This window comes from Hyla sarda, chromosome 6 (genome assembly GCF_029499605.1).
Source record: "Hyla sarda isolate aHylSar1 chromosome 6, aHylSar1.hap1, whole genome shotgun sequence".
Classification (NCBI taxonomy): Eukaryota; Metazoa; Chordata; class Amphibia; order Anura; family Hylidae; genus Hyla; species Hyla sarda.
Genome location: NC_079194.1, coordinates 46,843,685 through 46,867,584, shown reverse-complemented (window position 1 = coordinate 46,867,584; position 23,900 = coordinate 46,843,685). Strand labels below are relative to the sequence as shown.

Sequence of the window (23,900 nt, the reverse complement as noted above, 5' to 3'; positions counted from 1 at the left end):
GAAAATAATAAGACTGGAACAAAGCAAACTCGAGACTGGCTTTGTATTGCATAAAGGAAAACAGCCATGCACAACAAACAGTAAGGTATAGAATAACACAAGATCAGACAAATGCATTGTGTATATACAGTAGCTCTCACCCACCTATAAGCACATCTGCGGCCCACTGTAATTTTTATACTAGTGGCCATTGGGTACCTTCAGTTGGTGCACAAAGAATTGATGGGGCCCATGCAAAGTCCTGCTCCACAGTTTTACTTAGAGTAGGCTGAAACTCTCACATTGGCCCTGATTTACTAAGAGTGGAGTATAGTTTTCTTTGTGGGTTTTAATTCCCTACAGTTATTTTTCCACGGTATTTACATTTTGCACTTTTTTGCACTTGCTCTGATCTGTCGGGTTTTCCTCAGCTTGAATCCACCACATTTTCTGTGGAAACCTTAGTAAATATGTAGGGCTTTTGTGAAAATGAAGGGGAATGCCCCTTTTCCTGTGACCCCGCCCCCTTTCTGTCAACCACGCCCCTATTTCGGGTGGAGTCCTGTTTTTTTTTTTTTTTCTCAATTCTGGTGCAAATTCTGGTGCAAACAGAATTTACGGCGCAATGCGCCAGAATCTGGTGCACAGCTCGATAAAACATGTCAGGTTTGCTTACAATAGTAAATAAGGGCCAATGTCTGCAAATTGAAATCAAGGTCTTTTATCTGTATGTGAGTTCAGGGTGCCCTATTGTGGGACAGGGAAGAAGGGTTTCAAGCTTACCCTTACACAGGCTGTAAATCAGGTCAGTCCAGTCCTCTTCACTGCTCAACCTGCTAGCAGATTCTGCTCACCTGCTGCAGCACTCGTTGAACTGGGATCCCTTGCAGGCTGTCCCTCTGTGTCCTCCCAGTGTCGGCTGTCCGGGCAACAGCTGAGGTTCACAGTTTGGAGACCCCTATTCTAAACCTTAAAACCCTCACTGAAAAATCTTTCGATTAGCATTATCTGGCCTTAAGTTTCCCCCCCCCCCCCCCCACCATCCAGTATGTGCCTCCACCAGACACGTCTGCTCCATTCTCTGACCTCTTGTATTTGTCCCTTAAAGGTTGTGAGCTTCTATGGGCAGAACTCCTACCTATCAAATGATGAACTGTTTAAAAAGTGTTGAACCTCATTGTCTTTTGTGATTTGAATAATGTGTTTCCTCAGCTTTATGCTATGTAAAGTTTTGTGGAACTTGATGGCGCTATGTGTGAAAACTATTTAATTTGAGTTAAAATACATTTCTATATGAATGATATTTGAAACCAGTGGCTGTTTTCCTAAAAATGCCTGAAAAAACCTTTGAGGAAACCTAGCCTTAAAGAAAATCTTACAGCTTATTCACCGGCACTAAACCCAATATACTGGGATATAGTGCAGATAAATAGCTGTAAAAGGAGGGGTCACTTACCTCCATGGCCATGGTCCATGGCTTATGTGCTTAAATGTATTTAACTGTCTCAGTCATCTGAATGTAATTTGGAGAAATGTTCACAGTTGCTTTAATACAATACATTCAGATTACTGAAACTGATTTTCAGTCATAGAAATTTCGACAATGGGGGGCGTGGCTTGGTGCCAATTAGGATGGCCACATATTGAGACTGCTCCTGCTTCGGTGGCCGAAAATCTGCTTTTAACACCTTAAGGACGCAGGGTTTTTCTGTTTTTGCATTTTCATTTTTTCCTCATCCCCTTCTAAAAATCATAACACTTACAATTTTGCACATAAAATTCCATAAGATGGCTTATTTTTTGTGCCACCAATTCTACTTTGCAGTAACATTAGTCATTTTACCCAAAAATCCAAAAATTGAAGAAAAAATGCCATTATGTAAATTTTGGGGGCTTCTGTTTCTACACAGTGCATTTTTGGTAAAAATGACACCTTATCTTTGTTCTGTAGGTCCATATGATTAAAATGATACCCTACTTATATAGGTTGGATATTGTCGTACTTCTGAAAAAAATCATAACTACATGCAGGAAAATGTATACGTAAAAAAATTCTCATCTTCTGACCCCTAAAACTTTTTTATTTTTCCGCATATGGGCCGGTATGAGGGATCATTTTTCGTGCCATAATCTTAAGTTTTTATTGGTATCATTTTTGTATTGATTGGACTTTTTGATCGCTTTTTATTAATTTTTTCATGATATAAAAAGTGACCAAAAATACGCTATTTTGGATTTTGGAATTTTTTTGCGCATACGCCATTGACTGTGCGGTTTAATTAATGATATATTTTTATAGTTCAGACATTTTTCGCACGCGGCGATACCACATATGTTTATATTTATTTACACTGTTTTTTTTTTTTATGGGAAAAGGGGGGTGATTCAAACTTTTATTAGGGAAGGGGTTAAATGACCTTTATTACCTTTTTTTCCCACTTTTTTTTTGCAGTGTTATAGCTCCCATAGGGGGCTATAACACTGCACACACTGATCTTTTACACTGATCCCTGCAAAGCCATACCTTTGTATGGATCAGTGTTATAGGCGGTCGATTGCTCAAGCCTGTATCTCAGGCTTGGAGCAATCAAACGCCGATTGGACGCGACGGAGCTAGGTAAGGGGACCTCCACTCACGTGCTAGCTGATCGGGACATTGCAATTTTATCGCGATAGTCCAGATCAGCCCTACTTAGCTGCTGGGAAGCTTTCACTTTCATTTTAGATTTTTCATAAAATTTTCAAATTTTTCACCAAGAAAGGATGCAAGTTACAATTTTTTTTTTACCACTATGTTAAAGTAGAATATGTCACGAAAAAACTATCTCGGAATCAGAATGATAACTAAAAGCATTCCAGAGTTATTAATGTTTAAAGTGACAGTGGTCAGATGTTCAAAAAATGGCCGGGTCCTAAGGTGTAAAATGGCTGGGTCCTTAAGAGGTTAAGGACTCAGGGTTTTTCCGTTTTTGCACTTTCGTTTTTTCCTCCTTACCTTTTAAAAATCATAACCCTTTCAATTTTCCACCTAAAAATCCATATTATGGCTTATTTTTGCATCGCCAATTCTACTTTGCAGTGACATTACTCATTTTACCCAAAAATGCACAGCGAAACGGAAAAAAAAATCATTGTGCGACAAAATCGAAAAAAAAACGCCATTTTGTCACTTTTGGGGGCTTCCGTTTCTATGCAGTGCATATTTCGATAAAAATTACACCTTATAATTATTCTGTAGGTCCATACGGTTAAAATGATACCCTACTTATATAGGTTTGATTTTGTCGCACTTCTGGAAAAAATCATAACTACATACAGGAAAATTTATATGTTTAAAAATGTCATCTTCTGACCCCTATAACTTTTTTATTTTTCCACGTACATGGCAGTATGAGGACTCATTTTTTGCGCCGTGATCTGAAGTTTTTATCGGTATAATTTTTGTTTTGATCAGACTTTTTGATCACTTTTTATTCATTTTTTAATGGTATAAAAAGTGACCAAAATACACTTTTTTGGACTTTGAATTTTTTTTTGCGCGTACGCCATTGACCATGCGGTTTAATTAATGATATATTTTTATATTTTGGACATTTATGCACGCGGCGATACCACATATGTTTATTTATTTATTTTTTTACACTGTTTTATTTTTTTTTTATGGGAAAAGGGGGATGATTCAAACTTTTATTAGGGAAGGGGTTAAATTACCTTTATTAACACATTTTTTTTTACATTTTTTTTGCAGTGTTATAGGTCCCATAGGGACCTATAACACTGCACACACTGATCTCCTATGCTGATCACTGGCGTGTATTAACACGCCTGTGATCAGTGTTATCGGCGCTGGACTGCTCCTGTCTGGATCTCAGGCATGGAGCAGTCATTCGGCGATCGGACACCGAGGAGGCAGGTAAGGGCCCTCCCGGTGTCCGGTCAGCTGTTCGGGACGCCGCGATTTCACCGCGGCGGTCCCGAACAGCCCGACTGAGCAGCCGGGTCACTTTCACTTTCACTTTAGAAGCGGCGGTCAGCTTTGACCGCCGCTTCTAAAGGGTTAATACCGCACATCGCCGCGATCGGCGATGTGTGGTATTAGCCACGGGTCCCGGCCGTTGATGAGCGCCGGGACCGACGCGATAATATGATGCGGGATCGCGGCGCGTCCTGCGTCATTAAGGGGTTAAATACCGGGACCGGGCATAGGGCACAGGTACGCCCTATGTCCTTAAGAGGTTACTGGTGACCCTGCTATTTCCATCGGGGGGACCTCCCAAAGGGCTAATACCCACCCGTAGGCATCCTACGTTACCTGCAGGCCCCTCCGGCCTCTGCACCACCTCATCCGCCGCCATTTCTGGTCCTGCGCATCTGCCCTGGAGGCCATACCTCATCACTGGTGACGAACTATCCTGCCTGCCACCTACCAGCGCCGGAGACCCCAGGGACTTCCTCCCGACAGCTGCCGCATTCCTTTGCTGCTCCGCCTGTGCCCTGTGATGTGCTGCCTTGCTGCGCAGACTTCGGAGCTCCTGTCTTCTGCTGCAGCCCTGGCCGCGGAGTCCTCCACAGCTCCTGCAAGCCTGGACCTGGCGGTGAGTGCCTGTAGTAGCCTTCCTGTGGGGTCTGTTGCTCCCCACAGTGCCGCTCAGCTGCCCACACATGTTGAGACTTCCCCTCCTCTCCCAGCCGTTGTGCAGCCCCACCATCTTGGGCCTCCCTGGTGCGAGGCTTGCTTCCTCCTTACATCAGCTCACTGTTGCCTGCGGCTACTCCAGGCTGCTCAGCCCTCCTGTCACCTGTCCCTCCTTCCTGGGGACTCGGGCACCACTTCACTGTTCAACTCACTCAGGAGGGGTCTCATACCAACCCACCTGCACTCCATCTCTCTGCTTCTCTTGACCCCCTCGCTGCTTGTTGTCCACTGTACGGCTCTCCTAAAATGCAGAGGACTAGACTGATCAGTGCAATGTCTTCTGGAGCCCCCCGCCAGTCTCCTCAGGGCACACTGCCTCCTCTTCCTGGGCCTATGGTGCATGCATTGTCAGTTTCTGTTTCAACTTCCTGGGATGCCATCTCAGATTCTGATCTTCCCTGCTAGGGCCTCTCCATGCCCTCATCCGCTTTCCCTGACCTATGACAGCTGCTCTCTCCCAAATTCCAACTAAGGAGGACTTCCGCTCCCTTATTGCTGAAGTTAAAGATATCTGTTGGGCAGAAATTTCCTCCTTTTGTCAGGAATTACAGCATGTTTCTGACCGGGTGGAGGGCTTAGAGGATGCTCATGATACCACTAGGGCATACATTGCTCAGCTTCACTCTACAATTGACTCTCAAACTGACTTTCTTTGTGATCTCCATGCACACGTACAGGATCTGGACAATAGGGGAAAGCATAGTAGTATGAGGATGCGGGGACTGCCAGAAGCTACCCGCGAGGAGGATCTTTTTGTCACCCTGGAGGTCATATTTAACCTTATCCTTGGAGAGCACCCTTCTCATAAGATCAAACTGGACAGAGCTCATAGGGTCCTCCGCCCTAAATCTAATACGGGCACTCCCCGAGATGTTGTCTGCCGTGTGCATGATTTTCAAGTTAAGGAGGCTATGATGGCTAAAGCTCGATCCCTGAGGAACTTTTCTTTTGATGGGGCTCCTATTCAATTATTCTATTCCAGGATTTGTCCTGGCTGACGCTCAGGAAAAGACGGATGCTTCAACCCCTCTTTGCAGTCCTCTGCTCTCACCAAGTGCCTTATAGGTGGAACTTTCCGTTTGCCATGCACGCCCATAGAGTTGGACGCTCCGCTGTTTGACGTTCCTTCTCTGGTCCTCCGACCTTTTGCTCCACCTTGGACCTGCCGAAACCTCAGATGGTGGACTGGGATCTAACATCTCCTCCTCCTCTGCCTCCTGTGCTGCAACCTGTTCAGCCCCACTGGCCTGGATTCCAGAGGAAATCTCCCCCTTGTGACTCTGGAGCCCCCCTCAAGCCCCCCCTGAGAAGTTGCTGGAGGCTTTTTGTCTCTGCTATGATGCTCCTGGTCCAGGACATTTCTAGGTCTCTGATTTCTCACTGAATGGCATGGGACTGCGTTTCCATGCTGCAGAACCTTAGTTTTTGCATATTTCTGTTGCTGTTGTAACATTGCATTTTTAGGTCACCAATGGTTTATTTTCTCTAGTTCACCTGTGTTCTTTGCTCTGGCCTTGGGGTAGGGTGCCTGCCTTTTTGGTGGTTGCCCTTTAGTGGTGTACTACCATATCTCCCCCTGAGGCTGTTGCAATGGACTGCCCATGCTCTGGTTCCTGGTCCACTCTGGTGGTCTTGGCCTCCGCATTGGCTGACTGGTCAATGCTTCACCTTATTGAAAAGTGTTGCATTCTGTTTGTCTTATGATGTTCTGTCAGTTTGTTGTCTGTTTGTTTGCCCTTATGTCTCCCTTTGTTTCTCTTCCTTTTCCGTTCTTTTCTTCCTTTAGGTCGCTCCTCCTTGCTCTTCTTCTCAGAGGTCCGAGTTCTCCAATCACCCTCTCATTGATCCGCAGTGGCTCTTTCGGGATCTCTTGTGAGTATGGCTTTTAATTGGCAGTTTTCTATTTCTCATCATCCACCATGGTCAAGTGTGTCTCCCTGAATGTTAAAGGGCTGAACTCCCCCTCTAAGAGACGTTTGTTGCAACGGGAGTTGGTTGAGCTGCAGGCTGATATCGTTTTTCTTCAGGAAACACACTTTGACTGTTCTGGATCCTTTCAATTTCTCCATCACTTTTTTCCGCAGGCCTACTCTGCAGTCTCCGACAAGAGTGGCGGCATCCCGGTCCCTGCATCGTTTCTGTGACCACCACGGTCTTTTGTGGTTATTATTCTATTACTATTCTTTTATTATAGAGAAACAGCAATGCTTCAGCTCACCCCAGGTGCGCACGGACAGAGCGCGGACCTCGCCCAATTGAACAGCAGAAGAAAGAGGAGTCCAGCGTCCAGAAACTCGGAGGATAATATTTATTCACCAGATGGTCATAACAGAAACACAGGGTACAGTGACGCGTTTCGGCTTTACAACAAAGCCTTAGTCATACACCTAGGCTTTGTTGTAAAGCCGAAACGCGTCACTGTACCCTGTGTTCCTGTTATCACCATCTGGTGAATAAATATTATCCTCCGAGTTTCTGGACGCTGGACTCCTCTTTCTTCTGCTATTCTTTTATTATGCACTTTATCTGGGTATCTGGAACTTTAGGAAGGCAAAGTTCAATCAACTCAGAGAAGCCCTTAACAATATAAAATGGGATAATGTTCTCAAAAAGAACAATACTGACACTAAATGGGAGACCTTTAAAAATGTCTTAAATTCTCACTGTAAGATGTGTATACCTTAAGGGAATAAAAGCGTCAGAAATAAAAGAAAACCAATATGGATGAACAAAAATGTTAAGGGTGCAATAAATGACCAAAAAAAATGCATTTAAACTACTAAAACAGGACGGCAGCAAGGAAGCATTAAAAAGCTATAGAGAAAAATTTAAAATATGTAAAAAACTGATAAAAAATGAAAAAATAGAGACAGAAAGACTCATTGCCAAAGAGAGTAAAACTAACCCCAAAATGTTCTTTCACTATATAAATAGCAAAAAGATCAAAAATGAAAGTGTGGGCACTTTAAAAAATGATGAGGAAGAAATTATAAACGGGAATCAGGAAAAAGCAAATATATTAAACAAATTCTTCTCCACTGTGTTCACCGAGGAAAATGAAATGCCAGGTGAAATACAGCGAGATAAGGTAAACTCCCCAGTACAGGTCACCTATCTAACCCAGGAAGAAGTACAGTGCCACCTACAAAAATTCAAAATAGACAAATCACCAAGTCCAGATGGCATTCACCCCCGTGTTCTAAAGGAATTGAGTAATGTGATAGACAGACCCCTATTTTTAATATCCAGGGAATCTATAGTAACAGGGACTGTTCCCCAGGACTGGCGCATGGCCAATGTGGTACCAAGATTCAAAAAGGGATCAAAAGGTGACCCCGGGAATTATAGACCTGTTAGTTTAACCTCCGTTGTATGTAAATTGCTTGAGGGTTTTCTAAGTTTTGGAGTATCTTAATAAAAATAAATGTATAATCCCATATCAGCATGGCTTTATGGGGGATCGGTCCTGTCAAACTAACCTGATCAGCTTTTATGAGGAGGTGAGCTCCAGACTGGACCAGGGGCAATCGTTGGATGTCTGGATTTTTCCAAAGCATTTGATACAGTGCCACATAAAAGGTTGGTGCATAAAATGAGAAGGATTGGGCTGGGGGGAGAATGTGTGCAAGTGGGTAAGGAACTGGCTCAGTGATAGGAAACAGAGGGTGGTTATTAATGGAACTTATTCTGATTGGGTGACTGTTACTAGTGGGGTACCACAGGGGTCCATCTTGGGTCCTGTTCTATTTAATATATTTATGAATGACCTTGTAGAGGGGTTGAATAGTGAAGTATCAATCTTTGCAGATGATACTAAACTCTGTAAAGCGGTAAACACAATAGAGGACAGTACACTGTTACAAATGGATCGGGATAGGTTGGAAGTTTGGGCTGGGAAGTGGCAGATGAGGTTCAACACTGATAAATGTAAGGTAATGCATATGGGGAAGAAAAATCCGGGCTGGGATTCTGTATTAAATGGGAGAACACTTGGGACGACTGACATGAAAAAGGATTTAGGAGTCTTAATCGTAAATTTAGCTGTAGTGACCAGTGTCGGGCAGCTGCTGCCAAGGCAAATAAAATCATGGGGTGCATCAATAGGGGCATAGATGCCCACGACAAGGAAATAATTATACCGCTGTACAAATCACTAGTCAGACCACATATGAAATACTGTGTACAGTACTGGGCACCAGTGTACAAGAAAGCTATAGAGGAGCTGGAGAGGGTTCAAAGACGGCAACCAGAGTAATACCGGGAATGGGAGGACTACAGTACCCAGAAAGATTAGAAGAATTGGGGTTATTTAGTTTAGAAAAAGAAGGCTTAGGGGAGACCTAATAACTATGTATAAATATATCAGGGGACCGTACAGTGATCCCTCCCATGATCTATTTATACCCAGGACTGTATCTATAACAAGGGGGCATCCTCTATGTTTAGAGGAAAGAAGGTTTCTACACCAGCACAGATGTTTTTTTTTTTTTTTTTACTGTAAGAGCAGTGAGACTGTGGAATTCTCTGCCTGAGGAGGTGGTCATGGTGAACTCTGTAAAAGAGTTCAAAAAGGGGTCTGGATGGGGCGGAGTCTAGCCGTGGACTGAAATTGACATGTGAGCTGCAGCTCTCCCGTCTACCTCGCTGATTTCTGCCTCTACATACCTTCATTTTAGCTGAAAATGGTCAAGATCGGTCGCGGAACCTCTGGCGAACCCAGTGACTCCCCGAGACCAGGCAAAAGCCAAGCGGACATGTCGAAGTTCCTCAAAAAGAAAGGGGGTGTCTCACCAGCGCGCCTTCTCAAAATGGCGCCGGGCGCTCCTTCCCAGCCTGAGCCCGCCGATGACGGAGACCAGGACAGCGACACAGAAGGGTGCTCACCTGCAGTGGTCACGCAGAGCTTCTTGAAGACCTTCATGAAAAAGGCCCTCGCTCAGGCTGTGAAGCCGGTCCTAGTGGAATTGGCGGAGATAAAGTCAGAAGTCCTCACGATAGGTACCAGAACTGAAGCGCTGGAAGCCGCCTGTTCATCCCTGACCTCACACTCCGCGGCCATGGCTGACCGAGCGGAGCTTATGGAAGAGCATCTCAACAGCACATACTTCCTCATCGAGGACCAGGAGAACAGGAGTAGGAGAAAAAATGTTCGCTTTAAAGGTATTCCAGAGTCGTGAGAGGCGGAGGCCCTAGAGAAGGTTGCACGCAACATTTTTGCGGGCTTGCTGGGTCAGGAGCGAGCTGGGGCCATAGTGATAGAACGGATCCACCGAGCACTGCGCCCGAAACCTAAACCATCCGAACCCCCCGAGGGATGTGGTCTGTGGTCTTCTTTCCTACGTCGACACAGCAGCCATCTTACAAGCGGCCAGAGAGAAGAGGCCGCTCACTTACGGGGAAGCAGAAGTCGCCCTGTACCAGGACATTGCTCCGTCAAACTTTAGCAAAAAGACGCCTGCTACGTCCGCTGCTGGAGCAGCTTCGCAGTATGGGCCTTCAATACGCCTGGCTGTTCTCGTTCGGCCTCTCCATCTCACACGGCACCCGCCGCTTAATAGTTAAAACACCTGCAGACCTTGCCATGGTGTGGCCTGCCCTAGGAATACAACCCATAGACGTACCTTCCTGGCTCCCAGTCACGGGCCTGAAGCCGCTGCCACCGCTCCCGAAGATGGATGGCTGGACCCTGGTTTCCCGCACCAAAGTTGGCAAGGACGTCCCTCCTCACCGCTGAGACCCCTGCTGCGGTCCCACTGATCTTGGCAGCCGTGCCCGATACGGAGATTGCCTACTTCTGCCGGTTTGATGTTTCTTATCTTCTTGTTGCGGTTCCTGCCAACTCCAACATGCCATGCCGTTCAGTGTCCCTTGATTTCCTCGGCTTCCTCAAGTTGAGGCCTACTCCCTACTTGCCGGGAAATCTTCATCATTGTTTGCTGATGGTCACCCTGGTCACCCTTTCACCCCCCACTCCCCCCACCCCCCCTACCTGACCCCCCCCCCCCCCCCCACCCCACCCCTCCGGACACCTGGATGGTCTGGTTCCTGAATTTGAACATACCATTTGTTGCTCTTCTTGCACGCCTCGACTCCAGCACTTCTACTCTACACTCTACAACCTTCAACCTGAACCCGAGGCGGGCGGGGACACTGCCCCTGGTTCCTCACGAGACGACTTCTTGAGAGGGCTTGATCTCTCTTGACCTCTTCTATGAGACAGTCCTTACTGACTACTGTCACCTCTGATGAGGTCCGGAAGGTGGTGTTGTCCTTCCCGCCCAGGAGAAGCCCTGGCCCTGACGGACTTCCCCTACACTATTTCAAGACTTTCATGGAGACCCTCATACCACATCTCACCGACTCTTGCTCATCTCTTATGCAGGGCACCCCGCTACCCCCACAAACACTGGAGGCCCACATCACGCTCATAGCTAAGGAAGGGAAGAACCCGTCTTTATGTGGTAGCTATAGGCCTATCTCGCTGCTGAATCTCAACCTAAAGATTTGGGCCAAACTTCTTTCCAACAGGATCAAGGGGTTTCTCCCTCATCTTATTGCCCCAGAACAATCAGGCTTCGTCCCGGGTAGAGAGGGTAAGTCCAACACCTTTAGACTCTTAGCCTCTATCCATAGGGCCCACCAAACCGGCTCTCCACTGGTTCTTCTCGGCGTTGACGCCGAGAAGGCCTTTGATAGGGTCAGTTGGTCGTTCATGAAAGCGGCCCACGAGAAGTTCGGCTTTCCGGACCAATTTATCACCGCTATTTTTTCGTTGTACTCCCGTCCTTACGCCCCTCATTGATCAATGATTCGATTTCTCCATCCTTTTCCATCACCAACGGCACCAGACAGGGATGCCCTCTCTCTCCAACCCTCTTATTCCTAGTCATGGAAACTCTACTTCAGAGAGTGAGGCAACATCCCTCCATCCAGAGAGTTTCTGCCCCTTCCGGTGACCTCAAAGTCCTGGCTTTCGCGGACGATTTACTCTTCTTACTCACCAAACCTGAGTCGGGTCTCCCCTGTCTGGTGTCGTTGTTTGAGGAATTTGGCCGCCTCTCTAACTTCAAAGCTAAATCCGAACTTCTAAATATCACCCTTCCGGAGAGTAGTATACCCAAGATTTCACTTCTCTCCCCTTTCCCATGGGCGCGGACGTCTATAAAATACCTAGGGGTGAATATAACAAAATCCATCCCAACACTTTACACAGCTAACTTCCAGACTTTACTCACCGACATACAAAATCTTCTCAAAGACTATGATATTCCTCTTATCTTCTCAAAGACTATGACATTCCTGAAGTGGCATAATTCAACTCCCCCTACAATCGCAGAATGGACGTCCAAAGTTAATCAACTCTGTAGGTTCGAAGAAATGTCCAGTAGGGCCAAACGCTCCCACGCCAAATTCCTAAGTATCTGGGGCTCCTGTTTGAGACGTTCTGGGCATGGTTCAAGTGCCTGAGACTTCCCGCTCATTTCCCTGTTCATATATTTATCTCCTCCCAGCGTCTCTACTCTTTTTCCAATCCTTCTGCTCCCTCATCATGGAGACCTTTGGTATTTAGTCATTACTTTATATACTTTCTGGCTCTATTTCTCTATACCTCCACACCATCTCTGACACACATGTGGGGCTTTGCTCCGAGTGCATATTTCGGAGAGGAAGCCTCTGATGCCCGATCGCTCCGACATCGTGCTACTCTGACCCGCAGTCCCCCCCCTCCAATTCTTCTCCCCCCTTCCTCTAGGAGGGAACTGCCTACCTCAGAGCATTTTCTGACCTTTCCTCCCCGTTACTAGGATGTTGATTTCGCTGTTAAGTGCATATACCATGTGCAGATGTTTTAATAGCCTTGTTTTTCTGTTGGCCTCCACAGAGGCTTGTTTGTACCTATTCTATGTTCTTAAACTAATAAAAACTTAATTGATAAAAAAAAGGGATCTGGATGCATTTTTGGAGAATAATAACATCGCTGGTTATGTATACTAGATTTATAGGGACAGAACTTTGATCCAGGGATTTATTCTGATGCCATATTGGAGTCGGGAAGGAATTTTTACCTCTAGTATGAGGGTTTTTTGCCTTCCTCTGGATCAACTCAGGAGGGACTCATTAGGGTTATAGGTTGAACTTGATGGACTCTGGTCTCTTTTCAACCTTATGAACTATGTTACTATGTTACTATTTGATATGAATACCAGCATGTAGCAACTTATTCCAACTTGCACTTTATATATACGTTATTGGATTACTATCACTTTTTCTGTGTGGATCGGTGCCCATGCTTATGTATATAATATACCATAATATTATCTGCTATGCCCCTTGATTTATTGATTTACACCCCTGATGCAGGGTATCCGGAGTTGCCGCATATTCTTGATGTATTGCTTTCCTCTGTATGTGTGTTTGGTTTTAATGTATACCAATAAATGTAATGCTTTTATACCTCTATAAATGACTTCATTTGATTTTGCTTTGTGTTCTATAAGCCTCCAACAGGAAAACTTTAGGGTTTGCTATCCTAGTCTCCCGGTCATGCCCCTTACAGGTCTCTTCCACTTTTCTTGATACCCAGGGGCGTTATGTGGTGGTAGAGGGGTCCTGGGTGGGGTACTGCTGCTGCTTTGTAATATCTATGCCCCCAACACTTCTCAAATCCCCTTTTTGTGTAGAGTCCTAGCTCGGCTTCATAAAAACCTTTCCTCTGCTTGGTTGCTTGGGGATGACTTTAATCTTATCTTTTCCCCATCTCTAGACCACCACTCTCTCTCTCTGCTGCCCCTCCTACCCCTGCCCAACTGTGCTTAGCTACCATTTTCCGACGGATTATACAGGCCTTTTCGTTATACGATCTATGGCTGTTAATTCAACCGACGGAGCGCTCTTTTAGCTTTTATTAACACTCCTATAAATTGCATACGTGTATTGATTATTTCTTTGGCAACCTCCCCATGGTACACATGCTCTGCACTGCTTCTCTCTAACCTATTTCCTGGTCTGATCACTGCCCCATTCTCCTTTCCTTTTCTCCTTCCCCTTCTTCCCTCCAGAGATGCCATTGGTGACTAAATGATTCCCTCCTTAAATCGTTGTCTTCCCGGGAGTCGATACAGAAGTGTCTAACTGATGACTTTGCTACTAATGAGGGTTCAGTCTCTTCACAGGCTGTCCTCAGAGAAGCTCATAAGTCGGTAGTGCGCGGGCATTGTATTGCTCTAGGTATGCGACTTAAGTGTGATGCTCTGCTCGCTCCCGGGAACTCCGAGCGGAGGTCACTCGCCTGGAGGCTCTATTACTGTCTACCCCCTCTCTATTGGTCCTGAGGCACTTGGTGACTGCTCTGGCTCAGTTGGGCGACTTGGCTCTCCACAGAGTTGAGCAGCAGCTGCTGTTTGCCAAGCAATGCTTTTATGAGAGAGGCAACAAAGCCCATACCATGTTGGCCAGGTGCCTACATGACCGAGCGGTGGCTCAGTCTCCCCCTGCCTTGACGGACTCTTCTGGTGTTCTTCATTATCACCCAGTTGATACCTCTCTCCTCTTTGTTGATTGCTACACTAAACTTTACTCCCTTCCCTCTCAACTGCTCTTGACTCTTATCTTTCCCGATGCGGCCTACCTACACTGTCGGGGGCCAATCGTGAGGTACTCAATGCACCTATCACTGGGGAGGAACTCTTGGAGGGTCTATCACTGGGGAGGAACTCCTGGAGGTTCTTAAATTAAATCCCTCACTGCTGCTCGTTCCCCTGGCCCAGACGGCTTTACGTATCTGTACTAGAAGACTTACTCCTCTATACTTACACCTAGAATCATTCAACTTTTTAACTCTTTCATGGGGGGAGGAGATCCCGCAGTCATTTTTGCACTCCATAATCACCTTGATACACAAACCTGGCAAGGATCCTCACGATTGCTCTGGTTACAGACCGATTGCCCTCCTAAATTCTGATTTGAAGCTTTTTTACTAAGGTGTTGGCAGTCAGGCTTTGCTCCTTCCTCCCATCTCTTATCCATAAGGATCAGGTTGGGTTTATCCCCTGCCGCCAGGGGACAACACCAGGAGGGGGATTGATCTTGTTGACTTAATTAGCCGGAGGTCCGAACAGGCTTTAATTCTTAGCTTAGATGCCGAAAAGGCTTTTGACAGACTGGGGTGGCCGTTTCATTTTGCTACCCTTCAGAAATGTGGTATCATGGGTAATTTTCTAACTGCTCTGTGGGGTCTTTACTCCTCTCCTACTGCCTCTCTCACAATTTCTCACGCTGCTTCTCCAACCTTTCCTTTATCTAATGGGACCCGTCAGGGTTGTCCGCTGTCCCCTCTGGTTTATGCCCTATGCATTGAGCCTCTGGCTGCCATGATTAGGAGGGATCCGGACATCACTGGCACTCCCTTACATGATAGGGAATTTAAGATCTGTTTATTTGCTGACGATGTCCTTCTCACACTCTCCCGTCCTTTGCTTTCTCTCCCTGGCCTCTATAAAGCTCTTCATGCCTATGGGGTTGTTTCTGGCTACAAGGTTAATCTCTCTAAATCGGAAGCACTTCCTCTAAATCTCCCCATGTCTCTTTCCACTCTCCTGCGCTCCAATTACTCTTTTAATCTGCTATCAAGTATTTGGGGGTTCATATTACTTCACGCTACTCCTCCCTATATTCTACTAACTATCTCCCCCTCTTTCGGGAACTTTGTGCTCTTCTGGAGAAATGGCGTTCGCAGTACATCTCCTTTTTCAGGTGCATTGCGGTGGTTAAAATGCTTCCGAAAATGCTTCCGAAATTGCTACATTTTTTCGAGATGTTGCCGACTCGTGTACCACTGTCTGCCCTTCCCTCTTTCCAATCGGCTATTTTTCGCCTTAATTTGGGATGGAAAGAGGCATTGGCTCCCAATGCCGGCCAAGATGGCTAGCAGGACGATGGGGGGTCGGCGGTCCCGGATGTGACAAAATACTATTGGGCTGCTCACCTGTGCCATCTTGTGGCATGGTCCTCTTACCATGCTTACAGCCCCTTGATGAAGCTGGAGAAGCTCTGGTTGGCTCCTATCCACCCTAATACACTTCTCTGGTCCCCTCTGGCATCTACTATCTCTCTATCCCCTCTTCTAGGCCCCATGTCATTCTCTAGATATGTTTGGGGGTACTGCTCCGTTAAATTTAAACAGTTTTCTCCTTCATCCCCTCTACGGTCTTTCCTTTATCATCCTGAGTTTCCTTCTGGTCTGTCTTCTGCTATGGTGCGGGAATGGGGATCTCGAGGCCTTTTCTGCTGGGCTCATGTGGTGGACCCTCTCTCACATTCTCTCCTACCTTTTGAACAATTGAGGGCTTGTTGGGATCTCCCCTCGTCTGAGTGCTTTCACTATCTACAGTAGCGGCATTTTATGTCCTCAATGACTGGCTCCACTGTGGTCTCTAGGCCTACTGGATTTGAAAAATTGTGCCGTGGTGGGCCTCAGGCGAGGGGCCCTCTCTCCGACATTTACTCCTTGCTTCTCCAGCCCCCTGAGGGCGTTCCACCGTCCCACCGTTATAAGAGCTGCTGGGAGGTAGTTCTCAACACTACCATGACCCTACCTCAGTGGTGGGTTATCTGGGAAAGAGCCTCTAAGGCTTCAATTTGCACTGCCTATGAGGAAACCCGGTATAAACTTATTATGGGCTGATATCATACTCCGGAACTGTTGAATAGACTGAACCCTGACATCCCTCCCCAATGCTGGCGTTGTGGGGTGGGGCTGGGTATGGTGTTCCATTCTGGCCGTGTCCTCTCTTAGCTGACTACTGAAAAACAGTGCAGAGACTGATATTTGAGGCTCTGGGTGTGTCGGTCCCTCTAGACCCCCTAATTTACCTTCTCCCTCTCTCTCATCCCACTCTGTCTAAAAAGCCCTTTAAGCTCTTTATGCATATTGCCTTAGCCGCTAAAACCCTTATTGCCAAGTGTTGGAAGAGGACCATCCCTCCCTCTGAGTCTGATCTGTTCACCCGTATTCATGAGATCCGTTCTTTGGAATCTCTCACAGCCTCTTTAAATAATTATATCCCCCTATTCCTCTCTGTCTGGGAACCTTGGGATTGTTTCTGTGATGTGCCTTGATTTCTCGACCTCACCTTCTCTTTCTTTACCCTTCTCTTTCTTTTTCCCTCCTCTTCCCTTTGCCTCTTGTGGTAGTTAGTGTTGAGCGGCATAGGCCATATTCGAATTCGCGAATATTCGCGAATATATGGACGAATATTCGTCATATATTCGCGAATATTCGCACTTTCGTTATATTCTCGTTTTATTTTCGCGTATGCGAAAATACGCACATGCGAAAATTAGCATATGTGGAAATTCGCATATACGAAAATTAGCATATGCTAATTTTCGCATATGCGAATTTCTGCACGCCAGTCTCACACAGTAGTATTACAGCCTTCTTTACACCACACAAGCTGGAAGCAGAGAGGGGTGATCACTGTGATGTGTACTGTGAAGAAAAAAAAACAAAAAAAACGAATATTCGTAATTACGAATATATAGCGCTATATTCGCGAAATTCGCGAATTCGCGAATATGCGATATTCGCGAATAATATTCGAATTGCGAATATTCGCGAGCAACACTAGTGGTAGTTGTGTGTTGTCTTTGTGTGCCCACTATATGTGTCTTCCCCCTACCCACCCCCTCCCTCTGTTTGTGGCCCTTAGGGCCTGATTGCCTGTATTGGATGGCACATAGACTAATGCATGTTTGAGCCTTTTAAAGATTAACGTTATTGATTTATTATGTTACCGTTCTGCTATGGGAGGCCTTTGTCAGGATTTCTGTGGCTTTATTAGTCTGCCTTGACCCTACCATTTGCAGTTTTTTTCATTCATATCATACCAACTGTTATTGGGTTTCGGCCCTATATGATGTCATTTATATGTTCTTTCTCTCTTATTTGGATTTGTATCCATGAAAAATTCTTTAATAAAAATGACAGTTAAAAAAAAAAATTTTGACAACAAAACTTATGAAGTTGAGTCCAAGATGACATTCAGGATCTGTATAAATTGCATTATCAAGTGTATAAACTAAAAACATATGGGGTGAATCAGAAAGGATGTTGCAAAATTCCTAGCCTCAGTGTTCACAACCGACAGAGAACATAACACAAATGTCCATGTTTTATCTGTTTATTACAAATGTTCCAACTGATTTCCAGTGGTGACACAGCAGATGTCAGGGCGGTAGTCCAGTTCTGTACAGATACGGACAATCTACCCTCAGATATGGACTCCACTGCTTCAATGATGCGTTGTTTTGGGTTGGTCCCTTCTTGGGGGATGTTTTTTCCTTGTTTTAATGTCGCCATCTTATGTCATACTCCTAGATAAAGCCTTCTCTGGTGAAACGCGTCGGAGTTGGGGTGGGGGGCTGGGGTGAGTCCTGTGTTCCTGCTACTGCTTCCCTATCTGCTGCTATTTTTGTCACTAAGTTTTTTGTGCACACTTGTTTATTCATTGGTATTTTAATCACTTGTTATGTGCACTTTATTGGTAGTGTACTTACTATAGTATAATGTTTGTGGTTTGATCACCTTTTTTACTTATCTCTTGCACATTTAAACACGCGCATTGCTGCAGATGCCGTGATCTGTATTGATCACTGCATCTGAGGGGTTAATGGTAGAAATCAGAGCGATCACTGATGTCCCTGGCTGCTGATAGCAGCAGGGACCTGCCGTGCATGATGTGAGCACCGGTCCGGTGCTCGCATCATGTAAATGACGTAAATGTACGTCATGGTGCGTTAAGTACCACTGCACCATGACATACATTTACGTCATGTGTCGTTAAGGGGTTAAATGGATGATTGGTTTGCCCGCGGGGATCCGATCATCTGAAATGGCGGCCTAAGGTCCCCTCACCTGCCTCCGTCTGTCTCCTGGGGTCTTCTGCCCTGGTCTAAAATCGAGCAGACCAGAGCAGAAGATCACTGACAACACTGGTCAGTGCTATGCCTATGATTGCTATATGAAAAGTGTAAAAAAAAAAAGTAAAAAATGTAAAATGTGTAAATGTCCGAACTATCAAAATGTATAATGTTGGACTTCCGGTTCCGGCACGGGCATGTAAGGAGCGCAGGGCAGGAGCTCCCGCACCCAGACCTCATGCCCTCTGATTGCTCCTACTATACAGACGACCCTGGAAAACACCATGCGCTCAATGTTAACACAATTGCAAACAGACTTGGGGGCTTAAACGGGTCGTCTGGATGAGGCAGAACAGCGCATCATCATGCTGGAAGATGAAAATAGTGGTCTTGCTACTAGACTTCACCAATCTGAAACAGACCCCTGTTATGTCAGTGAAAAGCTGGAAGATCTGGAAAACAGATCCCGCCGCAACAATTTACGTATAGGGGGGAGTAGTGAATCTCTCCCTCCTGCAAAAATAAAATTGTCTCTGTCCCTAAGGCCAAAATGGGCTGTGTCCTTAAAGCGTACCTGTCATAGTGCAGAAAAGAAAAAGTGATATGTTACTCAGTAACTAATCCTGATCATGTGCATATCATTTGTATGTGTCTAGGACCTATATATCCCTAATAAATAGCATTTATAACTTGCTCACTTGCTTTTTCTTCTTGTCTTATGGAGTGGGGCGTGTCCATCTCTCTCCCTCACTGTGGATGATTCTGGGAGCAGCCTGGCAGTCTGCAAATCACTGCATAGTAGTTTTTATGCATACATTTTCTATCTGTTCCTAGTAAAGCTGGATGCTAATCAACATAGCTGTCACTATATGTCCCATTCAGCTTTCATGGACTCCTAAATGTCTGACCAGCTTCTTTGTCATTCAGGAGTCAGAGAAAGCTTTGGCTGTTCAAGCAAGCTGGGAGTTGTAGTTTTGCATTGCAACAGTTGGAGCTGCAGTGTTTGTAAAGCACTGTGTTAGGGCAGTGTTGCCTTTAGCTGTTGCAAAGCTACAACTCCCAGCATGCCCACACATCCTTTGTCTGTAGCTTTGCTAGAGCTGGAGACACACAGCTGGAGAATACACAGCTCTAAAACAGAGCTTTACAAAGATTGTACCCCCAGATTTTGCAAAACTACAACTCCCATCATTGGAGTTGTAGTTTAGGAACAGCTGAAGACTGAAGTGGTGCAATGGTGATCTCCTATACTGGATACCAACACACTTTACGGCCAGTATCCAGTATGCTGCAAAATACAGAGTAGTCTGTCTGCATAAAGATAGATGACCCCTAGTGGCGGCTATTTTTCTTTTTTTAGTAAAATTGAAATTTTTTTTTTTTAAATAAATGTATATTAAAAAAAGGCATCTTATCAGTAGTACTACAAAATATAAAAAGTTTTTCATAATGACAGTGCCTCTTGTATAATGTTGTAATATTCAGTGTATTTAGTAGAATGTGAAGTGTTAAGGTTTTGTCACCAGCGTATTTCCTATACTTTAATGCAACACCTGACAGATGACATCTGGGCCATTGCACAACTGTGCTAGTGCAGGAAACTCAAGTCACTTGTGACAGTCGCAGTAGATGTCTTACTCACCAGGAATCGTTTCGTTATATGGACTCTGGGTTTCCATAGAACAATACCCATTGGCACAATGGTAAGTGCACATTGTTACATGCAAATATATTGTGATACTCGGCTACTAGATATCTTTTGCCTTTGAATCAGTGTTTCCCAACCAGGGTGCCTCCAGCATTCCCAGATAGATGAAGGCAATGTTTTAGATTAAAGGGGATATAGATCATTTCCAGAGAAAAATAAAGTTTCCAAATTAATTATATTATTATATGTATTGTTATTTTTAGGAGAATATCAGAACAGATAACTAGATAGCGTAATGAGGTGCAGGGATGACTCACGATGGAAAAATTATTAATATTTTCTCTATGGGTCATAGGTTTCTAATAACTAATGCACACCACTATGGTATGACTCAGTTTTATAGGCTGTAGTTATAGGACTCCATACATGAGCCTTTCTCTTGTAACTCTAATTATTATTTATTTAATTTTTTCTGTCGGATTAATGGCAATCTAACAAAAAAATATTTAGCCTCTTGTGCCAAGATTTTTCGGACTAGCCTAAAAGTATTTCTAGAGGAGAATATGCTGTAAAGACCTTATAAAACACAATACAATCTGGCGGTTGCTTAGCATGCTTCTCAAGGATCAAATTGCCCCTAAATGCTATCTATTGCCTATAGAAATATCAGGAGAACATGGAATCTTTAACCCCTTGGGGACGGAGCCCATTATGACCCTAAGGACGGGAGCATTTTTTGCAAATCTGACCACTGTCACTTTAAGCATTAATAACTCTGGAATGCTTTTACTTATAAATTTGATTCCGAGATTGTTTTTTCGTGACATATTCTACTTTATGTTAGTGGTAAATTTTCGGCGATACTTGCATCCTTTCTTGGTGAAAAATTTGAAAATTTCATGAAAAATTTGAAAATTTAGCATTTTTCTAACTTTGAAGCTCTCTGCTTATAAGGAATATGGATATTCCAAATAAATTATATATTGATTCACATATACAATATGTCTAATTTATGTTTGCATCATAAAATTGATGAGTTTTTACTTTTGGAAGACATCAGAGGGCTTCAAAGTTCAGCAACAATTTTCCAATTTTTCGCAAAATTTTCAAAATCGGAATTTTTCAGGGACCAGTTCAGGTTTAATGTGGATTTGAAGGGTCTTCTGGTTAGAAATACCCGATAAATGACCCCATTATAAAAACTGCACCCCTCAAAGTATTCAAAATGACATTCAGTAAGGGTGTTAACCCTTTAGGTGTTTCACAGGAATAGCAGCAAAGTGAAGGAGAAAATTCAAAATCTTAATTTTTTACACTGGCATGTTCTTGTAGACCCAGTTTTTGAATTTTTACAAGGGGTAAAAGGAAAAAAATCCTCTCAAAATTTGTAACTCAATTTCTCTCGAGTAAGCAAATACCTCATATGTGTATGTCAAGTGTTCGGAGGCGCAGTAGAGGGCTCAGAAGCAAAGGAGCAACAATGGGATTTAGGAGAGTGAGTTTTTCTCAAATGGTTTTTGGGGGGCATGTCCCATTTAGGAAGCCCCTATGGTGCCAGGACAGCAAAAAAAAACACATCGCACACTATTATGGAAACGACACCCCTCAAGGAACGTAACAAGGGGTACGGTGAGCCTTAACACCCCACAGGTGTTTGACAACTTTTTGTTAAAGTCGGATGTGTAAATGAAAAAAAAATATTTTTCCACTAAAATGCTGGTTTTTCCCCAAATTTTACTTTTTTACAAAGGGTAGTAGGAGAAAATGCCCCCCAAAATTTGTAACCCCATTTCTTCTGAGTATGGAAATACCCCATGTTTGGACGTCAAGTGCACTGCGAGCGAACTACAATGCTCAGAAGAGAAGGAGCGCCATTGAGCTTTTAGAGAGAGAATTTGTTTGGAATGGAAGTCGGGGGCCATGTGCATTTACAAAGCCCCCCGTGGAGCCAGAACAGTGGACCCCCCCACATAAGACCCCATTTTGGAAACTACACCCCTCACGGAATGTAATAAGGGGTACAGTGAGCATTTAAACCCCACTGGTGTTTGACAGATCTTTGGAACAGTGGGCTGTGCAAACAAAAAAATTAAATTTTTCATTTTCACGTACCACTGTCCCAAAAATCTGTCAGACCCCTGTGGGGCGTAAATGCTCACTGTACCCCTTATTACATTCCGTGAGGGGTGTAGTTTCCAAAATGGGGTCACATGTGGGTATTTATTTTTTTGCATTTATGTCAGAACCGCTGTAAAATCAGCCACCCCTGTGCAAATCACCAATTTAGGCCTCAAATGTACATGGTGAGCTCTCACTCCTGAGCCTTGTTATGCGCACGCAGAACATTTTACGCCTACATATGGGGTATTTCCGTACTCAGGAGAAATTGCGTTACAAATTTTGGGGGTCTTTTTTTCCTTTTACCTCTTGTGAAAATAAAAAGTAAAGGGCAACACCAGCATGTTAGTGTAAAAAAAAAATTTTTTTTACACTAACAGGCTGGTGTAGACCCCAACTTTTCCTTTTCATAAGGGGTAAAAGGAGAAAAAGCCCCCCAAAATTTGTAGTGCAATTTCTCCCGAGTTCGGAGATACCCCATATGTGGCACTAAACTGTTTCCTTGAAATACGACAGGGCTCCAAAGTGAGAGCGACATGCGCATTTGAGGACTAAATTAGGGATTGCATAGGGGTGGACATAGGGGTATTCTACGCCAGTGATTCCCAAACAGGGTGTCTCCAGCTGTTGCTAAACTCCCAGCATGCCTGGACAATCAGTGGCTGTCTGGAAATGCTGGGAGTTGTAGTTTTGCAACAGCTGGAGGCTCCGTTTTGAAAACACTGCTGTACAATACGTTTTTAATTTTTATTGGGGGGGGGGCAGTGTAAGGGGGTGTATATGTAGTGTTTTACTCTTTATTAGGTGTTAGTGTAGTGTAGTGTTTTTAGGGTACATTCACACTGGCGGGTTACGGTGAGTTTCCCGCTAGGAATTTGCGCTGCGGCGAAAAATTTGCTGCAGCTCATACTTGAAGCAGGAAACTTGCTGTAAACCTGCCCGTGTGAATGTACCCTGTACGTTCACATGGGGGGGGGCAAACCTCCAGCTGTTTCAAAACTACAACTCCCAGCATGCACGGTCTGTCAGTACATGCTGGGAGTTGTAGTTTTGCAACAGCTGGAGGCACACTGGTTGGAAAACCTTCAGTTAGGTTCTGTTACCTAACTCAGTATTTTCCAACCAGTGAGCTTCCAGCTGTTGCAAAACTACAACTCCCAGCATGCACGGTCTGTCAGTACATGCTGGGAGTTGTAGTTTTGCAACAGCTGGAGGCACACTGGTTGGAAAACCTTCAGTTAGGTTCTGTTACCTAACTCAGTATTTTCCAACCAATGAGCCTCCAGCTGTTGCAAAACTACAACTCCCAGCATGCACGGTCTGTCAGTACATGCTGGGAGTTGTAGTTTTGAAACAGCTGGAGGCACACTGGTTGGAAAATACTGAGTTGGGTTCTGTTACCTAACTCAGTATTTTCCAACCAGTGTGCCTCCAGGTGTTGCAAAACTACAATTCCCAGCATGTCTGATCACAGAAGGGCATGCTGGGAGATGTAGTTATGCAACAGCTGGAGGTACGCAACTACAACTCCCAGCATGC

At 44.7% G+C, this 23,900-nt stretch overlaps 1 protein-coding gene across 1 annotated transcript in view; it reads left to right on the top strand.

The window, feature by feature from the left end:
- Positions 1-23,900, top strand: part of LOC130277428 (uncharacterized) — a 125,422-nt gene that overhangs the window by 19,737 nt on the left and 81,785 nt on the right. Inside the window, exons 17-21 of the mRNA XM_056528098.1 lie at positions 721-784; positions 9,352-9,848; positions 11,204-11,268; positions 11,562-12,025; positions 20,188-20,298. Coding sequence (XP_056384073.1) covers positions 721-784; positions 9,352-9,848; positions 11,204-11,268; positions 11,562-12,025; positions 20,188-20,298 — 1,201 coding nt within the window. The remainder of the gene's footprint in view (positions 1-720; positions 785-9,351; positions 9,849-11,203; positions 11,269-11,561; positions 12,026-20,187; positions 20,299-23,900) is intronic.